This window comes from Typopeltis vanoorti, chromosome 1 (assembly GCF_054136105.1).
Source record: "Typopeltis vanoorti isolate ZY-2024b chromosome 1, IOZ_Tvanoo_1.0, whole genome shotgun sequence".
In the NCBI taxonomy this organism is placed as follows: Eukaryota; Metazoa; Arthropoda; class Arachnida; order Uropygi; family Thelyphonidae; genus Typopeltis; species Typopeltis vanoorti.
The window spans coordinates 164,026,337-164,051,971 of record NC_143549.1 but is presented as its reverse complement, the minus strand read 5'-3'; the positions used below and the strand labels follow the sequence as shown (position 1 = coordinate 164,051,971).

Genomic DNA, 25,635 nt, shown 5'->3' with positions numbered 1-25,635 from the left:
GTTTTCTTGAAAGTTTGTCACTGAATCTCCAAGGTTTGATTCCTGTTCTCAAACTCTTTCATTTTTTCTTCAATAATCTTTGTGTATTTTAGTCTACAGTTCACATCTGAGAGCTGCTCAACTTTTATTCGCTTTAAAACTTTCTTACATGTTATTCTTTTCAATATGAAATTCAATTTTATCCTGCTCAAGACTAAATAGTGATCACTTCCAATTTCAAATCCTCTGTACACTCTGGTGTCCTGAACCAGGGAGAAAACATCACTATCAACAATAACATAGTCAATGAGACTTTTCTTATTCCTAGCCTCTTCTCTCCATGTGAATTTGTGCACATTTTTATGTTGGAATATGGTGTTAGTAATAACCAATCCATGTGCTGAGCAGAAATCCAACAGATATTTGCCATTATTATTAGCTTTGCTCTTTTCTCCAAATTTTCCCAAAATAGTTTTGTATGTCTCACAATCATTTCCTACTCTGCTATTTAGATCCCTAACAAGGACCAACTTTTCCTTTTTCATTGTGTCAGTTGCTTTTTTCTAAAGCCTCAAAAAATTCCTCCACTTCTACCTTAGTAGAACCTTCTGTGGGACCATAGGCACAAATAAGTCTCATTGTCCAGTTCCCCATTCTCATATTTGCCCATATTACTCTACTTGAGACTGACTGCCATTCAAGAAGATTAGCCTCATATTTTGTGTTGAATACTATGGCTACTCCTTCTTTTTCTTGATTGTCATTGCCTGAATATAACATTTTGTATTTATTGCTCAGAAAGATCTCACCAGTTTTGGTCTTTTTTGTTTCAGTCACCCCTATTATGTTGATCTGGTACTTATCTAATTCCTCAGCTAGCTCCATTTCTTTGCTATTCAGGATGTTGAGAGCCTTTATACCTGATTAAAGCATAAGAGATATTTCTTTAGTGTAGGGAGATGAGCAGAGCAAAAACCCATCGCTTGAAGTTTTATAAGGAATGTAAGAAAATGGGAAGAAAAGTGGGCCTGAACTGTCAAGTGGTTAGCATATCTGCTCTTTAACTAACATGATGTTAGTTCAAATATCACTGCAGGCATGGACGAATGTTTGCAATTATCTTTAGGTGGAAGATGAATTTCATATCTGGTGTAAAACCACTTCCCTGCTTAGTCAAAATCTCTCTCCAAATATGCTCCATTTCAATCTCTTTTTACATTCGCTGTGACTAGCAATTTTACAATTTCATCTTAACATTCCATCTTTGGTCTTCCCTTGGCCATAGGTCAAGGAAAGTTATCAGTTCAGGCCAACTTGTGTCTGCATATATCTTGCAATAGGTCCAATGCATTTCCCCTTTGAATGCATAATGTATTTGATAACATCCTATACACCTCTTCTTGATCTACAGGATGCTATCAAATCCATTATGATACCAACAGCAGAAAGGAATCCTATCTGCAACCATCATACCAAGCATATTCATTTCCATTCTTTTGTTGGTAATTTTCAATTTGTGAACCACATCCTTAGTTAAATTCCACATTTCACCAAATGCAACAAGCAATTACAGATAAGGTACATGGGTCAAAAACATTCCTCTTCAAACTAATTGGAATACTGATCTGTCCCAGATAAACATATGAATAATAGTAATGAATGAAGAGGTGAAGCATGCAATCTGGAAGAAGAAGATGCACTGTGGAAGCAGCACAAGATGAGTGGAAGTCAGTGGCGACTCGTACATAAGCACTGCGACACTGCAGCACCCACAAGGAAAAAATAAAAAAATAAAATTTTGTCTGTGTTTATAAATAATAACAATGCTTACAACATTATATAAATGCAATACAACATGTTGAAGGATATAGCTTATGTTTTGACATTGATTGAATAGTTAATAATTGGAATTGTTCAATTAACGCTTTAGATTACGAAACAAATGCACTGCAATCTAACGCCAATTTCGTTTGCGATTGTCATCGCATGTTACGTTATTCCGGCACTGCTGTTTGGGCAGTGTATCGTATGCTTGCACACGTTATTTCTGTGAGATATGAAACGTTTATTACTGATGAGTGTTCATGGTGAACTTTTTTTTTTTTGTAAATCTTATTTTATTTTGTTAAAATAACATATGATTATTTATTTATTATAGATACAAGGCTGAATTATTATGAGTGTCACTGTTGAAAATATGAAAAGAATTATATTTTTTGAATTATCGTTACAAGAAACAAATGCACTGCGATCTAACGTCATTGCTATTGATACAAAACTTTTATTATTGGTGTTTGTTCACGCTCAGGATGAAATATTTTTAAGAAAGCAATTTTTTAATATGTAAATTTATTTATTAATAAATTCGTTACTGATTAGGGGGAAAAAGTTCTTTTCCCCCCCTCACCAGCTGCCACGGGTGGAAATAATCAGTTACATGAGAAGTACAAAGAGCAAGCAAGGAAGGTGAGTTGCTTGATAATTGTAGAAAAAATGTAGTATGAGCAGCAGTTAGCAAATGAGGCTAAAAGAAATCCTAGGGACTTTTTTCAATATGTGGCCAGTAGAAGAAATGATGATTTTAGGAGGATGATATTAGTCAATGATAATGGCAGAATGATAACCGCATATAGTAGAGATGTTAAATGAGTAATTCATTAAATATTCCATCCTTGTGAATGTAGCATAATATAGAACTTGAGAGAGCTGGGAAGAGCCACTGATGGTGCAGTGGCATAGCTTGAGCTTTTGCCACCCCTCTCAGTACACATCAAAAATACTACAAAAAGTCAAAAATGATGTATAGGGAGATAAATTAAAACACTATGTTTATTTTTGAAGTAAAACTTTAATTCCAACATTCTAAAATAAAATGTTATTTTTCCTGCTTTTCTGTTAGCAAAATCGATGACACTGTAGAAGTCTATTTCATCACTCAGTTGCTGTTCTATAGACAGTATGGCAAGATTTCTTAAATGCAAAGTGCTGCCTGGGCGGAACCCCCCCCCCTCCAGTTATGTCACTGTGATGGAGAGTAAGCAGAAGATATAGGAATTGAGTAAACTTGATGATGTCAACAAAGCTGTAGACTTCATGGTATATTGCTATACCTTAAGAGAATGTTGCAGGGAGTTAACAACAGCTTTCACTTACCTCTTTAATATGAGTATTAGATTGGCCAAGTTCCAAAGGAGTGGAAAGAGAGTAAAATTTTTCTGCTTCATAAAGGGAAGATAAGAATTATAAGGCTTATCACCTAGCCTTATCACCCCTTATAATTATAATGATAAGAATTATAAAGCTGGAACAGGCCATGCTAGGCCTAAATCCTTGATACGCATGATGATGATGAAGAATTATAAGGGGTGATAAGGCTTTGAATTATAGGCCAATCTGCTTGCCTGGAGTTGGGGGGGGGGGGGTCAAGGTATTAAATAGCAAGTGAGGACCAGGATTCAGAACTGAGTTAGCAGTAGTAAAATTCTCTTTGATAGACAGCACGGGTTTGCTAAAGGAAGATCATGTTTTAGCAATCTGCTTACTTATAATAACAAGGTAACAAATGCATTGGAGAAGCAGGGGATGCACATCCAGTAATATGTTTAGAATGTGCAAAAGCCTTCAATAGATTGCCACATGACAAGGTGGCAATTAAACTGGAAAAAATGGGATTGGATGGTCGATTAGTGCATTGGATTGGAGATATCATTCTCCCTAATACACAACCTGCTGATAGATATCAGCAAATTGTGTATGGGGGAGTGATATCGTAGAAGAGGACAGTCACTAGACGTATGACACAGGGGTAAGTTTCAGGAATGTTGTTGTTGTTTAATTTGTATAAATGACATTGGAAAGCACTTGAATGATGATATATAGTTGTTTGCAAATGATACAAAGTTGAGGAGAGTCGTGAGGAATAGAACAGATGTTGTAGCCTTGCAAGAGAACTTGAATAGACTGGATGAATAGGCAAGTGTGTGTGGGGGGGGGGGTGTCAGTTCAATGTGGCAAAGTGTAAGGTTTCAAATTCTGGAAAGCAATGATGGTAAGCAGAGTATATAAGATTGGTGAGGATATCTTAGAGGAGAGGAAAGATGTGGTGGTAGATAGGGAGCTGAAATTTCATGGACATTTTTCTAAAATTGTGAGGACAGCACACAGGATTATGGCAGTGATGTCAAGAACACTGATATACAGAAGGAAGTTATAATTCCATTGTACAAGGCTTTAATCAAGTCATACATGGATTGCTGTGCACAGATTGGTCACCTGGTTTACAAAAGGTTGAAAATGATGAAGAGTTGCTGGAGAATGCACAGAGACAATTGGCTAAGTTAGTTTCAGGTCTCAAGAATGTGGAGTATGATGACAGATTGAGAGAATGCAAATTGCAGAGCCTAGTGACCAGGAGGAGGGGACATGACTGAGACATATAAGTTGGTAAAGGGTAATTACCAGATTAATGTGGATGAGAATTTTCACATTATGGCTGAAGACAGGAAGAAAAAGAGGCCATCTCTGGAAGCTGCAGAAGGGGAGAGAGAGAGAAGTAGGTTTTTTGCATGGAGAGTGGTGGGTGATTGCAAAGGATTGACTGAAAGTGTGTTAAGTACACACTTAAGAGACAGTGGATGAATTTAATGACAGAGCTGTGCATGTGTGTGTGTGAAAGAGTGGTACCTCCCATGATGAATGTCTTGACTCCATGGAGGTAAGATGAAGATGATGATGATAGTAATAATAATAATTTTAAAAAGTTATATAAATTAAGTGGATATTGAATCCAACATTATTTCCAAGCCGAATATAGAAACTCTAAGATAGAGACTAAGAGTTTCATGCCGAATATATATATATATATATATAGAAACTATAAAAGTTTCGGCAGATCCAAGCATAAGCCAACACCTGGTTTAGGCTAGGGCAACTCGTAGTAAAGGTGGATCATAGTAAATACATCTCCGTACGGACATGTATGACACTATACATTATGGAAGGTCATTACCCAGATTGGTTTCGACCTTTCTTGAGGTTTCTCATGAAACTCTTAGAGTTTCTATATTTGGCTTGGAAATAATGTTAGATTCAATATCCACTGAATTTATATAATTTTACATCGCCAAAGTGAAGCCTTTTTGGCTCTTTATTTCAGTAATTCTTGGTGCACCTTTTGGCAACTCACATGGTAAAGAATAACTTCTGCATCACTTCAACCTCAGTATTTACATCTGGGTCTACCTACTCACTGATGAAACCTCAAGAAAGGTTGAAACCGGTCTGAGTAGTGACCCTCCCTCCAAAATGTATAGCGTCATACATGTCCATAAGGAGATGTGCTTTACATTATGGAAAATACTAAAGACAGTGATCAGAACTTACTCCACCTTTACTACAAGTGTCGCCCTAGCCTGAACCAGGTATTGGCTTATGCTTGGATCCACCGAAACTTTTATAGTTTCTATATATTCGGCATGAAACTCTTAGAGTTTCTATATTCAGCATGGAAATAATGTTGGATTCAATATCCACTTAATTTATATAATTTTACATCGCCGAAGTGAAGCCTTTTTGGCTCTTTATCTCAGTAATTTTAAAAAGTTTAAATATTATATACAATAATATGTTATATTACATACATACAACTAGGGTGTTAAATCCTGAATACTAATTCTGCAAGTCAGTATGCCAACCTCTTTCCAACTCACTAGCTAACTTTTACTTAGTATGCCAAGAGTAAAATGGCAACTTATTTTTTCAATATAGAGATTCTACATGAGTTCAATATCCACAAAAAAAAAAGTTTTAAAAGATGAGACCTCTGAGAAAATAAAAGGTGACCCATGAAGAATCTGCCACACTTTATTCTTCCTTTATTACTGAAATTTGTTAAGCAAAAAGTTTGTCATTGCAAAGTGAAAAACTTGAATGATTTCCAACCAGTATAGAATTCAGTGTTAAATACTTATTTTAGAATCAGAATTAAAATCAATAAAGCTCTTATAATAATTGTTCAAAATGTCTTCCTAGTACTTAATTATACATTTCTGCATGCTGTAATCATGTATGTGGTGTTCTCTTTATCGTCAGTCATTTCAGAATGTAGTCAGCAGTATCTAAAATTCTTCGATGCGCTGTGTACCTATATTAACATTTCATCCATATACTAATGCTTTCGATTAACCCCAGATGCAATATATCACAAATGATTACAGTCACTATTTTTACCACTCTTCCAAATCTAGTGGGTAGTTGGGATAATAACATATAATCAAAAATCTGCTGGAAAAAAAAATGTGTTAGGAGTTTTATGACAGAAATACATGCTGTCATGCCAATAAAGAAACACCCTCTGAAAAAAAAAAAAGATTCAGCAGCTCATTTGCAAAATAATTAACATATGTTTCCCCAAAGAGACATCTAGTTAACATCTAGTCCAATTAGCAAGTCTATATATATATATATATATATATATATATATATATATATGTGGTGATCAGCTTTTACTCGGTTGTTATACATTTGAAAAAAAATAGATTTAATGACTCCAAGACTGAGATAATATATAAAGATTTTAATGATAAATACTACTAGTTTCGGCATATAGAGCCTTCTTCAGGTATTTATAAAGGAAAAGAATACTAATAAACATTGAATTATTTAAACAAACTGGAAATTACAGGTACAAATTGCCTCACATAATCGATACATTAAAATGTTGTATTTTTTCAAGTTGTTCCAACTGGCGTGCCATTGTTTGTTGCAATTGTGCATGCAGGTTCACGTGAACAACGCATAGAAGAGCATAAGAGAGACATCTCTTACAAAAGATCTCATGCAACTGCGTTATCCAGTCATGTTCTTTTTTCAAATAATTCTAATGATGACCAACAAAGCCACTCTGTATGCTGGAATAGATCAGAAAATATTTTTTGCTGTGAAGATGAGTTTGAAAGGAAAATCGTAGAATCAAGGGAAATCCTACTGAACCCGGTCCACTTAAACAATAATTTAAGTTATAACATCCCAGATAGCCATGCTGCAGTTATTCAATATTGGCGTTCACGTGAACCTGCACGCACAATTGGAATAACTTGAAAAAATACGTTTTTTTTCAAGTTATAAAAATACAACAAACAATGGCACGCCAGTTGGAATAACTTGAAAAAATACAACGTTTTTATGTATCGATTATGTGAGGCAATTTGTACCTGTAATTTCCAGTTTGTTTAAATAATTCAATGTTTATTAGTATTCCTTTCCTTTATAAATACCTGAAGAAGGCTGCTATATGCCAAAACTAGTAGTATTTATCGTTAAAATCTTTATATGTTATCGGTCTTGGAGTCATTAAATCTATTTTTTTCAAATATATATATATATATATCCCATTTACAAAAGGCTGTGGTACAACAGTCATCAGCACTAGTGGGTGGGCTAAGGATTAGACAATTCAAAAACTGCCGTAGAGACCAAACAGAACATTTTTTAAGCTGCTTCAGGCCTCCAATAAGTGGTGGCGGTATCACATCAGGTGATAAAATACATCTACTACCAAAAGACATTCACAAAACATCCATGCTCATAGCATGATTTAAACCAGCCTTTCTCAATATTTTTATCCTGGAGGAACCCTTAAAATAATTTTCAGGTCTCAGGGAATCCCTGCATAAAAATTATTATATTCTATAATATTTATAGATATATATTATATATTATTATACATATATTATTTCTATGATGTTCACTTATTTTTTTGAATCACAATCTCTTGCAAAACTCCTAGCAACACCCTGCAGAAAACTAGGGTTTCACAGAACCCTGGTTGAGAAACCCTGATTTAGACCCACTACCTGTTGGTTAGAGAGCAGATATGCCATTCACTCGGCTAACCAGGTCAATAACAATTTCCAGTGTTGAACTTTCTTTTAACTGTTGTATAAAGATTTTCATCTCAAGTAAATATCTCATCTTCAAAAAGTGCCAGTACACATCAAGATCTGTAAACCAATCTCATTGGCTCATAATCAGCCTCTTCATAGTGCTGGACTTCATACAAATGATATTGAGGTAAATGCTTTTTACTTTGTGTCCTCCAAACAATCATTTTAGGAGCCCTAAGGAGGGCAAGTATTTGGCCAGTACTTGTTAATTCGAATGTTAATTTGAACTTAATGATTAGCAACCATTTAAAGAACAACACATCAAACAATTCAGCTTTGCAGAAGACTTTGTTGTACATCAATAAAAACTTTCTTATTTAGGATGACATGGTTGAGAAATGAGTATATTTATCAATGGCAGCTCACATACTTTCATTGCAAAAACCATGAAGGAAATAGATGTCAATATACTCATCATTTGAAACATTGTACAGCAACTTTTCAGAGGAAAAAAAACACACAATCAAACATGGTCAACCCAGTAATCCAACAGAACTTTGCAAGCTCTAAGAATTGTGAGAACCAGATCTCAACTAGCCCATTACAAATGGGCTAGTTGTCACGGTAGTACTGCCCTACACAGCCAGGTAGTACTGCAATTACTAGCAAGTAAATATATTTCTTCAAGTGTCAGATTCTAACTCAAACTGATATAAACATTTCTGCTTAAAATGTCTCATGGTATCAATGGGTGAAGTTTGGCAGATTTCTCTTAAAACATCCTGCATAAACAGTACTTTTTTTTTCACAACAGATCAGCAGAAATCAACTTTCAAATTATGAGATATTTCAAAAAAGCAAATCTTTAAAATATTTGGAAGTACTCATACATGTAAAAAGTATGCATTAAAAAAAAAAAAAAAAAAAAAAAACTACTAATCAGTCCACTACCAGCCTGGTTGGCCGAGTGGTTAGCATATCCACTCTCCAGCCAAAAGGCTGCAGGTTCGAATCCCGCCGTGAGCATGGATGTTTGTCTGTGAACTGATAACTAATTTGCTATAACATATTTGTCACCAGCAATGTCTGAAGAATAATTATTAAATTGAAAATTTATTCCATAAAATTAATACCATAAAATTTATAGAAAGTTGTTGCAACAGAAAATCATCATTTTGTATTGCACTTTCTATTTTCCATTATTGTAATTGCAATATTCCAATATGCAATATTGGAATTTTCCATTACTGCAATGGAAAAATTGTTGGATCTGCTGTTTCCTATAAAGACAAACTTGCATAAATTTACTTCATATTTATGAAAGTTTTCATAAAACATGTCTAGCCATGTAGTTTTTTGTAATGAACAGCAATTATTTGATAAAAACAGAATATAAATACATCACAATTTACAAATGACCATGAAAAAAGCACTCAGTGTTATACGATGAGGAGCTGCAACATGGTTTGTGCAACAAGGGAAAGACTTTTTTCTCAGAGAATTGCAAGTGATGTAGCAGCATTATAATAATCAGGTGATAAACACCTAGAACAAAAATAATATTAAAACAACTGATATAACCACAAGAAAGAATATATCTTAAAACACTTTAACCCCATGTTTCATCAAACTGTAATAATTTGTTCTTTTTCTTTTGAGATATATAAGAAGACATGTCAGAGGTTTTTAAGAAATTTGAAGACACAGAGGTGAGGGCCAGTATCAAGTTTTTCATGCTACAAGAAAAGTTCGCAACTGTAATGAACCAAACTTTATGTGCAACTTGAGGGGACTGTGCCCCAGCATATCCAACAGTTGCCAGATGGGTGGCTAAGTATTTAAAACTGGGCGTCCTGACTGAGACAACGGATATCCCCAGGTCAGGAAGACCTTCCACAGCGATCACACCTGAAAACATCAATTCAGTGCGTGCCATGATCCTCGATGAGAGAAGAATACCAGCCAAAAACATTTCAAAGACTCAGGAGATATCCAAGGAACATTATCCATCAATATCTGGACATGTAGAAGCTCTCAGCAAAGTGGGTCCCCAAATGTTTGAATGCCGAGCAAAAAAGAGAATGTGCTGTCATTTCAAGGAATTTGGGATGATTTTTAGAAATCAGGTGCAAATTTTTTGGCTTGTATTGTGACTGTTGGTGAAATATGACTTCATTACTATGATCCAGAGACCAAACAACAGTCAATGGAGTGGAGACACAAAGTTTCTCCACGCAAAAAGAAGTTTCAAACCCAAAAGTCATCAGGGAAAGTTCTTGCCATTGTCTTTTGGGATATGGATGGTGTAATCCTTACCATCGCTCAAAAAAGGTTAAACTGTTACAGCAGCAGTTTAATCAACAGCGTTGAAGGAACTGCTGAAGGGAAAAAACACTGCAGGGAAACTGAGCAAAGGCATATTGCTTTTGCAGGACAACACACCTGCTCACATTGCTCATGAAACCCAACAGACAATACACAATTTGGGCTTTCAATGTCTGCCTCACTCAGTGGTGTAGCTAGAGCTTTTGCTGCCAAGGGCAGTCCCTGATTTTGCCACCCTCAATACACATCAAAAATACTACAAAAAGTCAAAATGATGTATAAGGAAATAAATTAAAACACTATGTTTATTTTTTAAGTAAAACTTTAATTTCAACATTCTAAAATGTTATTTTTCTTGTTTTCTGTTAGTAAAATCGTCAATGATATTGGCAAAGTCTATTTTATAGTAATGTAGGTAATTCTTAATCTATTTTATTTAGAAAAACTCCTCTCACAACTAGCAACACTTACACCATTTGTGAGGAAAATTCGCAGTAGTATTAATACAGTATTTGCAACTGAGTTCTCGAGACTGTATTTTAGAATTAACTACAAAAGTTCAAAAAGGTTCAAAGTGTCGCCTGGGGCAGACCACCCCATCCGCATCCCCCCTAGCTACGTCAATGGCCTCACCCACCCTATTTGCCAGACCTGGGCCCATCTGACTATTTCCTATTCCCAAATTTATAGAAACACTTGAAAGAAACAAAATTTAAGTTCAAAATAAAAACAAACAAAACAAATTTAAAAACTTGTTGCACAAACCAGCTGAGGACTGGTTTGTGCAACAAGGGAAAGACTTTTTTATCAGAGAATTGCAAATGATGCAGCAGCATTGTAACAACTATATAACACTTCATGGGGAATATGTAGAATAATGTGTAAGTTACATGGTTCTACCTCAATTCCTTCATGGTGATTGCTTTTAATTTTTCAGGAAATAAGAACGTATACTAGAATATTAATCATAAAATATAATTTAATTAATATTTTAATAAAAGTTGTCATTTCCTGAAAAATTAAAAACTATGTATAACTAACGTTTAAGCTTATCTACAAGAATTACGATCCATCATGGTGATAATCACAACTTTTCAGCACACCCTCGTACAAATGTCATGTTAGGAATTTTTTAAGAAGAGTTACTACATGTATATAGTCCACAAAAAAAAAGGCTATGCAGTCTCTGAGGTGAAAAACTGTTATATTCAGTTTATATACATAAATTAGCAACTAACCAGAGCTAACCTATATAATAAACATTCAGAGAGACTGGATGAAGAAATAAAGACAATGTTAGAATATTAACTAATCATCAAAAAAGATGAGATAGTAAAAACATAAGACAGAAATGATCTTCAATACGCCTAATATTCCTTTGAAAGAAAAGTGCTTGAAAATATCATAACATAAAAAATTACAACATAGCAATAAAATGATGATCTCATCATATAGCATTTTTTAAGCAGATAATGCTTACTTTTTCTGAATTTTCCAATTAAAAGTGAAATGATTTTTATCTGGATAAGCACTATCAACCATTTTTTTTACTTTCTGGGTTATCTAACAATGATTTTATTTTCCTGAATAAATTGAAAATAATCACAAATGGGGAAAACCAGTGATGCCTTTTAACTAAATAATGTAGAACTACACAGAAAATTTCCATCATGGATCAAACGTGACTATAATCAGTTGAAACAAAATCTGCTACTATTACATATTTCAGAGGTCTCTTTGAGCAAAACTTTGGTTCCCAATGTGAAATATACAAAGATCACTTGTTAACCAAAAAGCATAATTCCCACATCATTAAAAAGATGAAAAATGATCTCCTTGAATCTAGAAACTACAAATAGTCTACTGAGCATATGAAAATAATTACAAGCTTAAGTAGTTCAAGTTCATTAGATTTAAAAAAAGAAAAGTGGAGGTTATGATCAGTGCACAACAATGCAAAACCCTACTTACCACACACAAAAATGTATTTGTCCAAGATCACCCCCCCTCCTTACTTGAATATGTCATTTTTTTTAATGGTAAGTGTGCGTAAATCAAAATGAATTCCATAAAGTGATTAGTGATGCTGCATTTATGTCTTCTTAAAGTTAAAAACATTTTATTTAAAAATTTTTGTATTATATAAAAAACATTCTATTTTATACAGTTTGCAACTACTCATAAAATGACTATCCTAGCTGGCAAAATCTACCTGCCATGTGCAAGTGGGAAAGCATATTTGCTGAGTCCTGGTTATACCTAGTTTTGTAAAACAGGTTGAAGAAATTCAATCCATTATCAGAGGATTATAAATACAAACATCCTCAAAAAATGGTCTGCACTTTATATGTGTAAACTAGACTTAATGGAGTCTCCAAATAAATAAATAATATATATGTGTATGTTGCACATTAGCAAATTCCATCAAAGAAGCAAGCAAAGTCTTAGAAATAATCAGTAGTATTAATTTAAAGGTTTTTAAGCAGAAATTCTAACTCCAAACCTAAAGCAATGAATTAACACTTATTGCCAGAAGCTAATATATAATATATATTCCATTAAAAAAATCTACTTTAACAAAATAATAATAAATAAATAACTATATTAATAACACAGTTACACAATTAACATCTCTTTGCACACATTTCCTTTTAAATATCAATAAAATGTGCCATATTTTACTTTTGAATTTTAACGTTTAACTGAAACCTTATCAACGAAGTCTGTATATCAATTTACGAAAATTTAGAAAGGAGTCATTACCATTGATGAGATTTTTAATTTATTCATTTGATTTTAAACTTATTATGAAAAAGGATAAGCAGTCAGTATGCACTACAAGTTGCATCAATTTTAAAGAAGCACGCTGTCATATAAATAACAGCAATCAGTATATCTAAACAGTTTAATATAGTATTTCAAATAATTTTAAAACAACTTGATCACTATTACACTGCTATTACAAATCAATATACTATGTAATACAAAACAATATATCATTTAACCTGTATAGTATCACAGTACGCGATTGCATTCGTCTATTGTATTCATCTATTAACATACATTCACAAGCGGCTATGATACTCTGACAATACTCACCATCTGATCTCTGTTCATCCTGGTAAGCATAATAGACAGAGAAGTAGACAAATAAATCAAGCCGTAATTTCATTCTCAAATTATTACGATGTTTACGTTAGCAAAAATACTACAGGCGAAGTATTGCCATACATTGTTGTCACCAGAAACACGGAACAGCCGCCATCATCCTAAGTTACCAGCTGAGGATTGTGGGTACTAAGCGAATAATCCAAATGTTCAAGAGATTTGAGTAAATTGCATCATTGATAGTCCTTTGATTTTTGTCCTTTTTTTTGGCTTTATTTCATCTTCAAAGATAGTAATGTAGTATAGCATTTATTAAAAGTATTCTGATAAATATCTGGAATCCTCCATTATGATAATTATCAAGAAATAACAAAAAAAGTAATAATAATCGACATGTGAACGAATATAACTCAGATATATGTACCTATAAAAAACTTAAACCTTGGTCGACTATATTATAAGAGTTAGGGGAAAATTACTTGGTTATTTATCCGAGTCAGGAACCCGAGGCGTGCACGGCTGCAAAATTTAAATTTGTGTAGCAATTTTTTAATTAAAAAAAAAAAACTTGATTTCAAGTCTAAACTTAGGGAAGAATAATTCATGTGTCACTACACCAGCTGTAAATTTTGTCATGTGTCAGTTTTTATTTTTCCACTCTAACAACGCAAGATATTTCATACGCTTAAAGAAGAAGAAAAAATTAAGCCAGAGGTTCTCAATGTATAAGACATAACACTACACCTATCCTCAAGGAGAGATACATTGGATACTTAAGGATGGAGAACTCTTTGAATCGATACAATTTAAGCGACATTTAAATGATGTAATCTTTTATCTGAGAAAATTAAGTAATGTAAAAAAGTTTATATCTCCACTGAAATCGAGGGACAACCACTTGTTAGATACGCGTTACTACAAGCAGTATCGTGTGTAATCGATGATGATTGGTTTGCGAAGCGACGATAGAAAATTATTTTCAAAAGTGTTACATTGACTCTGATGCACTTTTTTCCCCCTGTTCCTCTTATCTTTCCATTTATTGCCGAATTTAACTGGAACGCACCAACACACACACACAGTGTGTGTGTGTGTGTGTGTGTGTGTGTGTGTGTGTGTGTGTGTTCGTGCGCTCAGTCTAAACCAACTGAGACTCCGTAGCTCAGTTGGTTCAGACCAGCCCTTTGGTTGAAAAAACCCGGCTTCAAATCCTGTCTCTGGCCTGAGGATCCTTTATCAGGTGTTATCAATCAAATGGTGAGGTAGCCGGGCTCATATGGGGTGGAGGTTTTTTTTTTTTTTTTTTTTTCCGGAAACTCGGGTTTTTGGTCCCTCATTAGAGGTAATCCGGTCGGAAGAACACCTGCAAAATACAGACATAGCACAGTTGGGGAATAAGGATTAACTAACCTATTCCGACATATTTGTTTTCAAACACTTGAAAACTTTTTTTTTTTTTTTTGAAAACTTGAATTAAAAATCCAAAACAGATTACTTCTTGTAAAGTTCGGCAACTTTTCTCAGTAAATATAGTCATTCAGGCAATCGCTTTAGGACCGTAAACATGATTTACTGCAAATTATCAAATCCCTGTCTGACTATTATTATTATTATTGTTATTATTATTATTATTATTATTATTATTATTATTATTATTATTGCTATTTGACACCTCCAAGGAGTCCAAAGACTCATCGAGGGAGAGTGTGCCAACAGCATCGAATGATCGAATCCCTTCCAACTACTAACCGCTCTCAAACTTGCATAACTTTTTACGTGAGCCATTAATAGAAATTAATGAAGTTCAAAAGAAATTAAACATGAAAAAATATTGTTTATTATCGATAAAATTATATAGTTTGGTATAATTCAAAATTACTTAAAAATAAAATATATTCTGCTTGTTTTGTTTCGTGAAAAAATATTGTTTATTATCGATAAAATTATGCCGTTTAGTATAATTCATACGAACATTCTACTACTGGCACAAACTGCATATAAACAACAGTGGAACTGTGCGACGTACAGTGCCGCATTACGCTAATAGCTCGCATCTCACTATGACGTGTATATGCTTGCGTGCGTTGCAATATAATACTATGGTAAACACAGTGCTGCTAGCGTCCTTCCCCTTCCTAAGTGCTACAAGATGGATTTTTATTATTTTTTATACAAAATAAGAGAATTGTATAGGATTGTTGATGATAAAATTAAATATTACAAGCAAATATAAATAAATTAATAAATATATTTATATATCGAGAAAAATTGGGAGTACTGCAGTTCCGCAGGCCCTGTGCACGAGCTATCCCTGGCCATAGGTGAAGTTCAAACAAATCTACTTCGTTCAAGTTTATCTCGTCCTCTCAAGGTTATCATATGTGGCATCATCATTATGTATATATAATATTATTATATTATATATATTTACGGCTATTTTGCCTGCTTCTGTTATACCGTGTTCTCTGTGTTATATACTGTGTTCTGCATATTATCCTCAACTTTTGTGAGGTTCTCAAGGGCATGCATTTTTATAACTTGTATTAGATATAGTTTCTGAAAAAACTTTTAATGAAAGGGGAAAATACCGAATGACAAAATTTGTGTGTGTGCGTGTGCGTGATCTCCATTGTTGCTAGAAGGCGTGATTCGCCAGTTATTAGGAAGCTGCCAAGGCGTTATATTACTGTAATTATTTATTATTATTATATGACACCTCCAAGGAGTCCAAGGGCTCATCAAGGAGGACACTCCACAATGCTACACACATCTCACCATCTCCCACTACACACAAATACCATCTACGGGCCATCACAACCACCAGCAGTATTTTTTGTCTGTAAATTACGTGTGTTGTGATGGTTGATTTGCCTTTACGCGGGATGAAAAACCCGAGTTTCGTGAAGAAAAAACCCTGCCAGCTTTGAATGAAATCAGCTAAATCACCATCGATTGAAACAGTCCATATGAAGATTCCTCTCGTCACGACGAGAATCGAACTCGGGCTTTTTCCAATCGAAGGGCGCAATGTACCGTCGTTCTTCCAATTGCGCTAGGAAGGCACTTATTTATTAAATATATTTACGATGTGTGTAAATAGCATAATTTAGATTTATTTAAAAAATACAAAAGTTAGTGAACTGCTAGTGACACTGTTGAAGGTGCATATATATGTTATAATATATAAATAAATATAAAGATATAATATTTTTTATGCAGGGGTTCCCTGAGACATTAAAATTACTTCAAGGGTTCCTCTATGGCAGTGTTTCTCAACGTGGGGCGTACGCCCCACAGGGGGGAGTGAAATTTGAATATTTTGGGGGGAAATTTGAAAATGTACATGTACATATTTATATTATACTTTTTCAGAACTTGGCTGCCTATTATGCTAGGGGGGGAGGCATCAAAATCTTTGAGACGTTGAGGTGGAGCATCAAAATCTTTGAGATGTTGAGGTGGGGCATGATCCAAAAAACGTTGAGAAACACTGCTCTAGGGTAAAAAGATTGAGAAAGGCTTGTCCAAAAGCACATACACCGCCTAAGACTGATTTAAACATGAAGGTTCGTATTTCTCATTAAGATTTGTTCATTTAGTGAGTGAACATTTTTATTAATTTGTCTAATTTCTAGAACACTTATGTTACTTTATTATTTGTAATGCATCATATGTTTTCTTTTTAACATATTTTGCGCGAAACCGTTCATTGTCGTAATTTCCTTCTGAATAATTTTTTTATGAAAATTTTCATAGAATTCAACGAAAGAGAAATATTTTTATGAAGGGCTCCGCAGCCTCAAAAATTTTAAGAAATACTGTTCTAAAGAATGGTGAGCAGATCCTGATTTTAGCTAGAAAATACCGCTTTTTGAATATCAACCTCTCTCTCTTCACTTTTAATTAGCAAAATGTCCGGCTTTTTTGGTCTTTCTCTCTTATGCTAAATATCACAATCAGTACAGTAACGAGGGCATGAAGCGCCTGTGGCAAGTGTCTAACTTGCGCCGACTAACCCAAAAATGACAAAAATTTTGAAAAATTTAATGCAATATGTTAAATACTTACTATTAACCCCATCAAAATGAGTTGCAGTATGTTGCAGAATTTGTGTGTCTAAAGCGGCGTATTGCCAAAATTTAAAAATACAATATAAAGTAACGGACTTTTATATCTATTTATTTATTTTTATTTTTTACGTTTTACGCCCCAAACCTAGTTGCGCCCATGGCGGGCGCCTCTTTCTCCACGCCCTCGTTACGGCACTGATCACAATAGAAGTTGCGAAAGCTGCGCGTGTGTTTATTTTATTTTTTTAATTTTTTTTTATTTTAAATATATTGGCTAATAAACAAAAATGCTATTAAAGTAGCGCACCTTAAAACGACCCCATCTTGGTTATCTTTATCATATTATGATATTATATTTATGATATTATAATATAACAAAAAAGCGTATTACATATTTATGCAAGCGGTATATTTAATATGGCGTAAAAGCATGATAAAAAATATCATATCGCTGCATGCGAAGAGACAGTGATGCGACTCTTGTCGTGACTAAGGATTTATTTATTATTATTTTGTTTAGCTTATTTAGAGTTTAATAAGCCCTTAAGGATTGCGTTTAGTACTGCAGCGAAACTACCTTTTGCATTCCTTCGGTTCATTACTATTTCGGTGATCGTATGATGGCAATGCCATAACAATCAGTAACATTGCAGCTTTCACTGAGTCTAACGAAAGCAGGAGTCCTATTAATTTTTGTTGGTGGGAGAAAAATCGTTAGCCACACCTATGCTGGTACAGAAAATAAATTATGAGAATTTCCGTTTTTGTAGTTCTGGTTTCTTTTGGTGGAGTAAATAGGGAACGTGTGGTTATATTCTCTTACTAAACATCAACAGTTTGATTTCAGCTTTTTTTTTTTTTTTCATTGTCGTATATCCCATAACTTCTTAGTTTATAACAGTGGTTCCTAATCTTTTTCCACTTGTGTACCACTTTTAAACCCATTTCTATAAATTGTACTCCTTATTTTTAAAATAGCTGTTTTTAAATACTGACACTTTTGTTCAGTGTCTATCTTAATGTAAAATAGTGGAAATGAGGTAATGAGTTGGGAAAGGAAAATTATTACACTAAAAGTACAAACCACAGATTTAATTTTACAATATTCGTAACAAGAAATAAGTATAGCTTCATGTTAAATATTGATAATGATGATCAAGTATTTAACAAACTTTTGATTTATTATTATTAATAAATTCTGTAGAACTGTTTCTCTCTCTGAAAAGTCTGTAATAATCGGTACCACGCCCTCACTAATCATCATTCGCTAATGTGAGCTAGTTTTGAAGTGTCTCCATTACCGGTGATTCAAACTTAACCTTTATTGTTCCATAACTAACGTTTTGCATTTTGTTTATTTTACTTGTTTTTCCGCCATTACTGATTATTTTCGTGTACCCCTGAGCGGCCCAGCACGTACCCCCGGAGGTATGCGTGCCACTGGTTGGAAACCGAGGATTTATAACTAGGAAGTTATGAGGATAAGCGGTATGCACAATGATACGATGGTTAAAAATAAAGAACTTATTTCGAATTTTCTCATCATCATGTTCTTGTATAATTTAACGACATTTGCAATATTTCTTTTGGCATGGTTGAGAGTATTGGCTAACATCCGCAGATGCGAAAAAATAACCTGTAACTTTTGTTACAGATCATGAAAAATCAGATTATATATGCGAAAGGTTTTGGAATTATGAAGTCATGAAGAATGAGCATGGTGTGCTAAAATAGCACGTGACAAAGGAATGAACGAGTCATCGATACGGACACTAATTAAGAAGAAAAATAGAATCCAAAAACATGGAAGAGCCACAACATCTTATGTGACAAAATTGATCGTTAATCATAGAAGTCAAGTAATAGATAATATAGAACATCGTTTAATGATATAGATTAAAGGCAGCAATCAGGAAAAAAAATTCATTAAGTCTGATGATAATTCAAGTTAAAGTCTCTATTAAAAAGTAAAAGCAAACGGAAATTAAGGGGAAACTTTTTTTTTTTTTCAGTAAGTCATGGCTGGTTTTATAACTTTAAAAAAATATACGGGGTTCCATAACGTTCCCCCCCCCATCTCTTTGCTTTAATCCTTTAAAATTTTTATGTGCACTTTAATTGGTATTTCTAGTAAGTTTGCAGTAAACAAATTATGTGTCCCCCCCCCCCACACACACACACACCAGTACTATAATTGTCTGTTTGGAATGTATTACAATATAACATATTATAATAATATTTTAAACAGTGAGTTTTTGCATAGCGCGGAACTTTTAAGGCACCCAATAACCGTGCTATGCAAGAGGTTATTAAAAGCCAGTACATTATATAACTCTCTGTTAATTAACAATTCTCAGTAGGTTTGCCTGTGGTGAGATGAACAACCCAAACGAATATTGTCCCCTTGGATTGCCCTGTTGTCCGATTTGCCTGTATGCGGGACGAAAATTACGAGTTTCCGGGAGAAAAACCCTGCTACTACCGATATAAGCTAACTACAGCATAAAATATTAGAAATTGATTCAATTAAATTAAACAATATTTAATAGATTTTTGAACTAATTGACCATAGTTTATTATAGTTTAATACGCCCACTGTGGAACCCCCCCCCCACACACACACGCACACATTGAAAATGCATATTTAGTCTGAGCCAGTTGTCTAAAGCAATATCAGATGATAAGGAAATTATCAGGTATTTTAACTGGTATAGCACACGTTTAATTCAACAAACACATAGCATTTATGTTTAGATGGGCCGCAAAAAAGTTACTGAAAAACAAACTGGTCTGTGGCTAGGTGCGGTTTGGGAAACGCTGATCTAGATTAAAAAATAATAATAATTAAATCAAATTAAATTTGATTTAATTAATTTAATTTAAAGGAGGATTTTATGTTTTTATATATTTAAAAAATAAGTACTACTACATAAGTTCATACTGATAAGCAACTTGAGACACATTGTAAACTCGAAAATAGTGCACATGGTGATAGCAAACATTCGTGCTTTCTCACGTGTATGCTTGCTCTCAAGAATAAGGAGAATCATCTTTCTATTCTATACAGTTACTGCTACCACACACACACACACACACACACACACACACACACACACACACAGACAAAGAGAGAGAGAGAGAGAGAAATGCCCGCGCAAGCTGTTTGTTAACATAATTAGATCAAACACAAAAATTAGACTCATATGAGCTGGAAAATACACTTCGAATTCTTGTCAAAGACGAAAATTTCCTCGCAGTATAACGGGAACCTTCCCTAATAGACTCTGACCTTTTCTTACAAACAAAAACCATTTTGAGAACATACGTAGCTGGCAGATATAACACAAATATCTTATTTCTCAGCTGTGTCCGTAGATCGCTCTCTTACTCGATGTGTGAACTTGAATATTAGAATCATTTTGAAGTTGTACAGAACTTCTTGTTTTAGTTTTTTTGTTTAGTTTTTCAACGTCGACGATGCAACAAGAAAACCTCCAGTAAGCTAACAGCTACACATGATACAAATCTATTTGGGGACAATTCCTCTATCTATTTTTTTTATTAATTGCATATGTTTTTTGAAATAATAAAATCTGCTACAAAGACTTTAAATTTTGTTCATTATTCAATTTTATGTAAATACAAGTAAGAAAGGCTTTCGGGCTATGATACATTACTGTTATTACTGCCAGTGAAATAAAGGTTAAATAATCTGGAAATCCTGCTTTAGAGACTAAACACTTTTTTTTTCAGGTCATCTCAAGCCGCTAATAAGCAGAGTGGTGGTCTAGATTCCAACCCATCGCCTGTTGGTTGGAGAATATAGTTCGCCCACCGATTAGAGATCCCTCGACACTCCTGTGCATGTCAGAAAAAGGAGAATCCATTCCGATAATAGGGTAATCAATCTATCTTCTGGGATGAGTTTGTTTATTATTACAGGTCGGAAAATTTAGCTTTTCTTTTACGAACATTGCTGTTTTTAAAATGTAACTATTTTGCTAGTGTAACAGTTGAAAAAATGTACGTAGAGTTTTAACAAAATTAAAAAAGGCGTAGCATAAAACAAAAATTTAACTAAGTTTATTTTTAAGAAAGTTTTCTATAAAATAAAAATAATTGTACAGAAAAACAAAAAATTTTTCAAATGAACTAAGGTATTCTAAACTTAGAGTTGAGAGAACTGAGACACTTTAATGTCCTAAACCGATTAATTATTTATGACTTGTTGTGACTCTTTTAACAAACCCATGTAAAAAAAAAAATGTTGGAAAAACATACCATTATCAAATCCTTTTAATCTTCAGAGTCATCTGAATCGGTGTCCGAATCGCCATCACTTTCACTTAAACTGATCACCAAAGGTTCGCATAATTCTTCGATAATTCCGTCTCTGTCCCAATATATATTTTCCAAAGGTGACATGAGAGTAATATTTTCCCCAGTTTTGAACTGTAATACTTTCAAATGCCTGTTCTGAAAGCTTAAAAAGTTTCGCCATGTCAATATCTCCAGTTACGTTGCGATGGCGAATGAAACCTTTCACTTCTGCCCAAACACACTCAATAGCATTAATATCGCAATGATATGGTGGTAGCCTCAAAGCTAGAAATCCATGCTCTTTGAGCATCGTGTCGAATTTAAATAGTTTAGTTGTGGGCGAGTTTCTTTTGACCAAATTAAGCAATTCAATTTTTCGCATATCTGGGGAATGAGAAATGTTATTTGCAGAGAACCAATCCATAAGAACTTTCTTCTTATTAGACCAATTTTGAACTTCGTTTAATCGAACAGAGTGATATGAAGCGTTATCAATTATAACAACAGCATTTTTAGGAAGGTTCGGAATCAGTTTTTCTTATGCCCACTTTTCGAAGATCGTAGAATTCATTTACCCATGGTAATCTCCAGTAGTTGAATTGGCTTCATATAGTAAGTTTGAATTCGGTAAAAAAAAAAAAACCATTTCTTCATCCATACACCTTTGTGTGCGGATGAAGAAATTTCCGGTTTGTAGTACCGCACATTCTTCTTTAGACTGCCAACATTTTCCATAAGTTAAATTACTATCAATCCAAGTTTCATCTTGATACACAATCAGTCTTTTCTCCTCCCTGAAACGTCTTATTGCTCTCAAATACTGCGTTCAAGATAAAACAATGTCACTTCGCTCCATGATAAGTTTCCTTTTATTCTGGGACTTTTTGAAACAAAATACGATTTTATGAAGTATTTTCTTTAAGGTTTCTCTTTTCCAAGGAAAATTAATTTTTTCTTTAAGCGCAGGAATCAATTTCGGAACAGTTAGCACTCTTTTCTCGAACACGTAAAATTCGTGAATGATTCTTCTTTACTCTGGCACTTTTTTTTTTTAGGAGATTTAAATTTTGGCTTACCTTCACCTTTTGATTCCCTACGAATTCTTTTAACAGTCGACCTCGATACCCCCGCAATTGCACTTGCACGTTTTATGACTTGAGAAAGGGGAACAAGGAGACGGTCTTCTGACGATTCTTTTTCGCAGAATGTCAGCATATTATTCAATATTCTTTTGCAAGAGCTACTGAAACGTTTAACAACAGAACTTGTTGACTGTACCGAATCCATCATATAAATTAATAATAAAAAATAATGCAAAAAAGCGACAACAAAAATCAAGCTAGTACTAGTACAGCGACAGACAAGAAAGCATGTGATTTCACATGTTGGTCACCAATTCGTACATCCTTCATTTCTTTCTCCCTTTCAGCATGAATCGACTATTCTTGGCAAAATGCCAAGGAGAGATCTACAAACAGTGGGCAAACTATAAATACGTTAACCACTCGGCAAACAAGGCTGACTTTAAGGTAATTAATTTTTCTCGAAGGAAAGTATTTAATAACGAAATCGTCTGGAAGAATTGAATCTCAGATGGAAAAATAAACATCGAAATTTATTATGGGAATAAGATGGTAGGCGTAATAAAAATAACAAAAAAACATAAAAAGTAGGTAACGATTCCAACTCATTCTGCTGTTTCACGTGTAGAATTGTGGAGACAGACCACCATGTCAGATGCAATTTCTAATACGGGAGTTTGTCTCTATAAATAATTTTTAAGAAACAAGTACAATAATGGATTTCCCATGATCAGCCCGAAGAAGATAAAAAGTAAATAAATAAATGCTCGTCGAAATCGTATTAATACTCGCCGACGGAACAGCTGCCGTATTTCCGTTTGAATACATTTTAATTGAATCGCCATTTTAATTGAATTGACCCGTGCTATTTATTTGCACTAAATCTTAATGCATCCATTGAAATCGATTTTCAGTTTCTCTAATCTTATTCCTCAAGAGATGCTGATAAAAGCTAAATAGATTTTGTTTCTTTTATGTATACTGATTGATTACAGCGAGGAAATTGGCTATGCACGAGATAACCAAAAATAATGGACAGATGTATATGGCACATATTATGATAATGAATTGTTTGCTATATCTTTTGCATTCACCAGAGAAACTTTATGGCTTTACTGTATTTGTAAGTTGATGGCTTTTTAAATCATTGTAATTCTCCTATAATGTATTGTACAAGGGAAAATGCTGCAGTTCGATAATGAAAAACAAACTATTGTCGACCTGCTTGTAATCATTATATTTTATGCAAAACGGTCCATTTTTGTCTATCTAACCAGCCAGAAACTATTTGTCTGTCTATCCGTCTGGTGTCTTAATGATTATTTAAAGTTAACTTAAAACAAGAGTAAGTAATCATTTCAAGCTGCAAATGCATTTTTTTTTTTTTTGTCTTTCTCTTCTTTCTTTTTACCTAACACGAGCAGCTAATTTCATATTATTTTCAGTTAATGCTAAATGAGTTCACATATCATCATTCATTTTTATTTTAATTATTTATTTATTTATTACTTGGGAGAAATCTACAAGTCCGCCTATATTTATGTGCTTCCAGCCTGGTTAGCCCTTTTCTTTCTTTTTTTTTTTTTTTTTTTCAGGCATATCACGTCTGTTAAGGGAGTATATATTCTCGCCGGTTTGCCTACTTACTCTTGTTTTAAGTTATTTGCAGAGAACGTTTAGTAATGGGTAGGTCATTTTACACTACCGTGTAAAATGACCTACCCATTACTAAACGTGGAGCTATGAAAATAAGATGCCAGTTTGATAAGTAAGCTTCTATGGCAAACCCGATCAAATAGGTTGAAAATGACATCTAATCCATTTGGTGTCTTGTATCCAAAGATGGATGATGAGGATCGAAAGCGAGAGAAACCTCTTGTTGGTCACTGATTAACTGAGAGGATTCCAGGTCGCGAAAGTGTGGTGTCGTTGACTTTCGCCATTATTTTCAAAAAAAAAAAAAAAAATTAATGTGAGGGTGATTATACAATAATTTGATAGCAAATTTTTATCAATGGAATGAGCTAAATAGTGATTGTAAAGACATGTAGAAAATGTAGAGGCTGTGTAGAATATTGATATTAGACCGAAGGAAAACGTTTTGGCCACATTTGAGAAGGAAGTAAATATGATCATGGAATTAACAATTTTTTTTTAATATATTCAAGGCTCTTGAATATATTAAAATACATTTCTCGCTGGTAAAATCCTGCGAGAGTATGCAGCGCGCTATTTTTTTGCATTGTAGGAGATGATTTGCCTAAATTATATATTCAAAAGAAGAAGAATGACGTGATACTAGAACGTAGGGTTTGCCTTTGAATGATATTACTATGGTTCCATTTGGGTGTGAGAGTAATGGACGAATGGAAGGAGAAAGGGTGTGCCCAATGGCATCGACGAATAGTAACAACACACGACCACTGTTTGAACCGAAGGCGAATTTTCTGCATTTATCATTTCAAAACAAGATTTGAATTTGTTGATTTTGTAGAGGTTTTCTTCCAAGTCATTTGTGATGTGACTTGTTACTTGGCCAGTCTTAGTAGATGTAGAACGAGCAAAATATTAAATAACTGCTTAGTATTTTGAATGAAATTTAGGTGCATGCATGCATTCATTCCACCTGGAATTATCTCAGGATCTGGTCACAGCAACTATCTGGACCAGATGATCAGAAACAACGATCACAACTTCGGCGGGATGCTATATCTCTGACATATCTCTCTGCAGAGGACACCCAGTTTCCAGATCATAGCATGACCTCCACAATAATCACGCATACATAAGTATACTTCAACTTCTTCCAGAAACGATTTGGTAGAGTCACTGTAAAAATTATGTGTTGGTTGAAAAGCCTTCCTGAAG

The 25,635-nt window shown here is 34.0% G+C and overlaps 1 protein-coding gene across 1 annotated transcript in view; it reads right to left on the bottom strand.

Moving 5' to 3' along the window:
• LOC150110597 (uncharacterized) overlaps positions 1-13,444 on the bottom strand; it is a 198,607-nt gene extending 185,163 nt beyond the window's left edge. The window contains exon 1 of the mRNA XM_090395067.1: positions 13,287-13,444. Coding sequence (XP_090251193.1) covers positions 13,287-13,359 — 73 coding nt within the window. The 5' untranslated portion in view covers positions 13,360-13,444. The remainder of the gene's footprint in view (positions 1-13,286) is intronic.
• Positions 13,445-25,635: the final 12,191 nt, after the last annotated feature.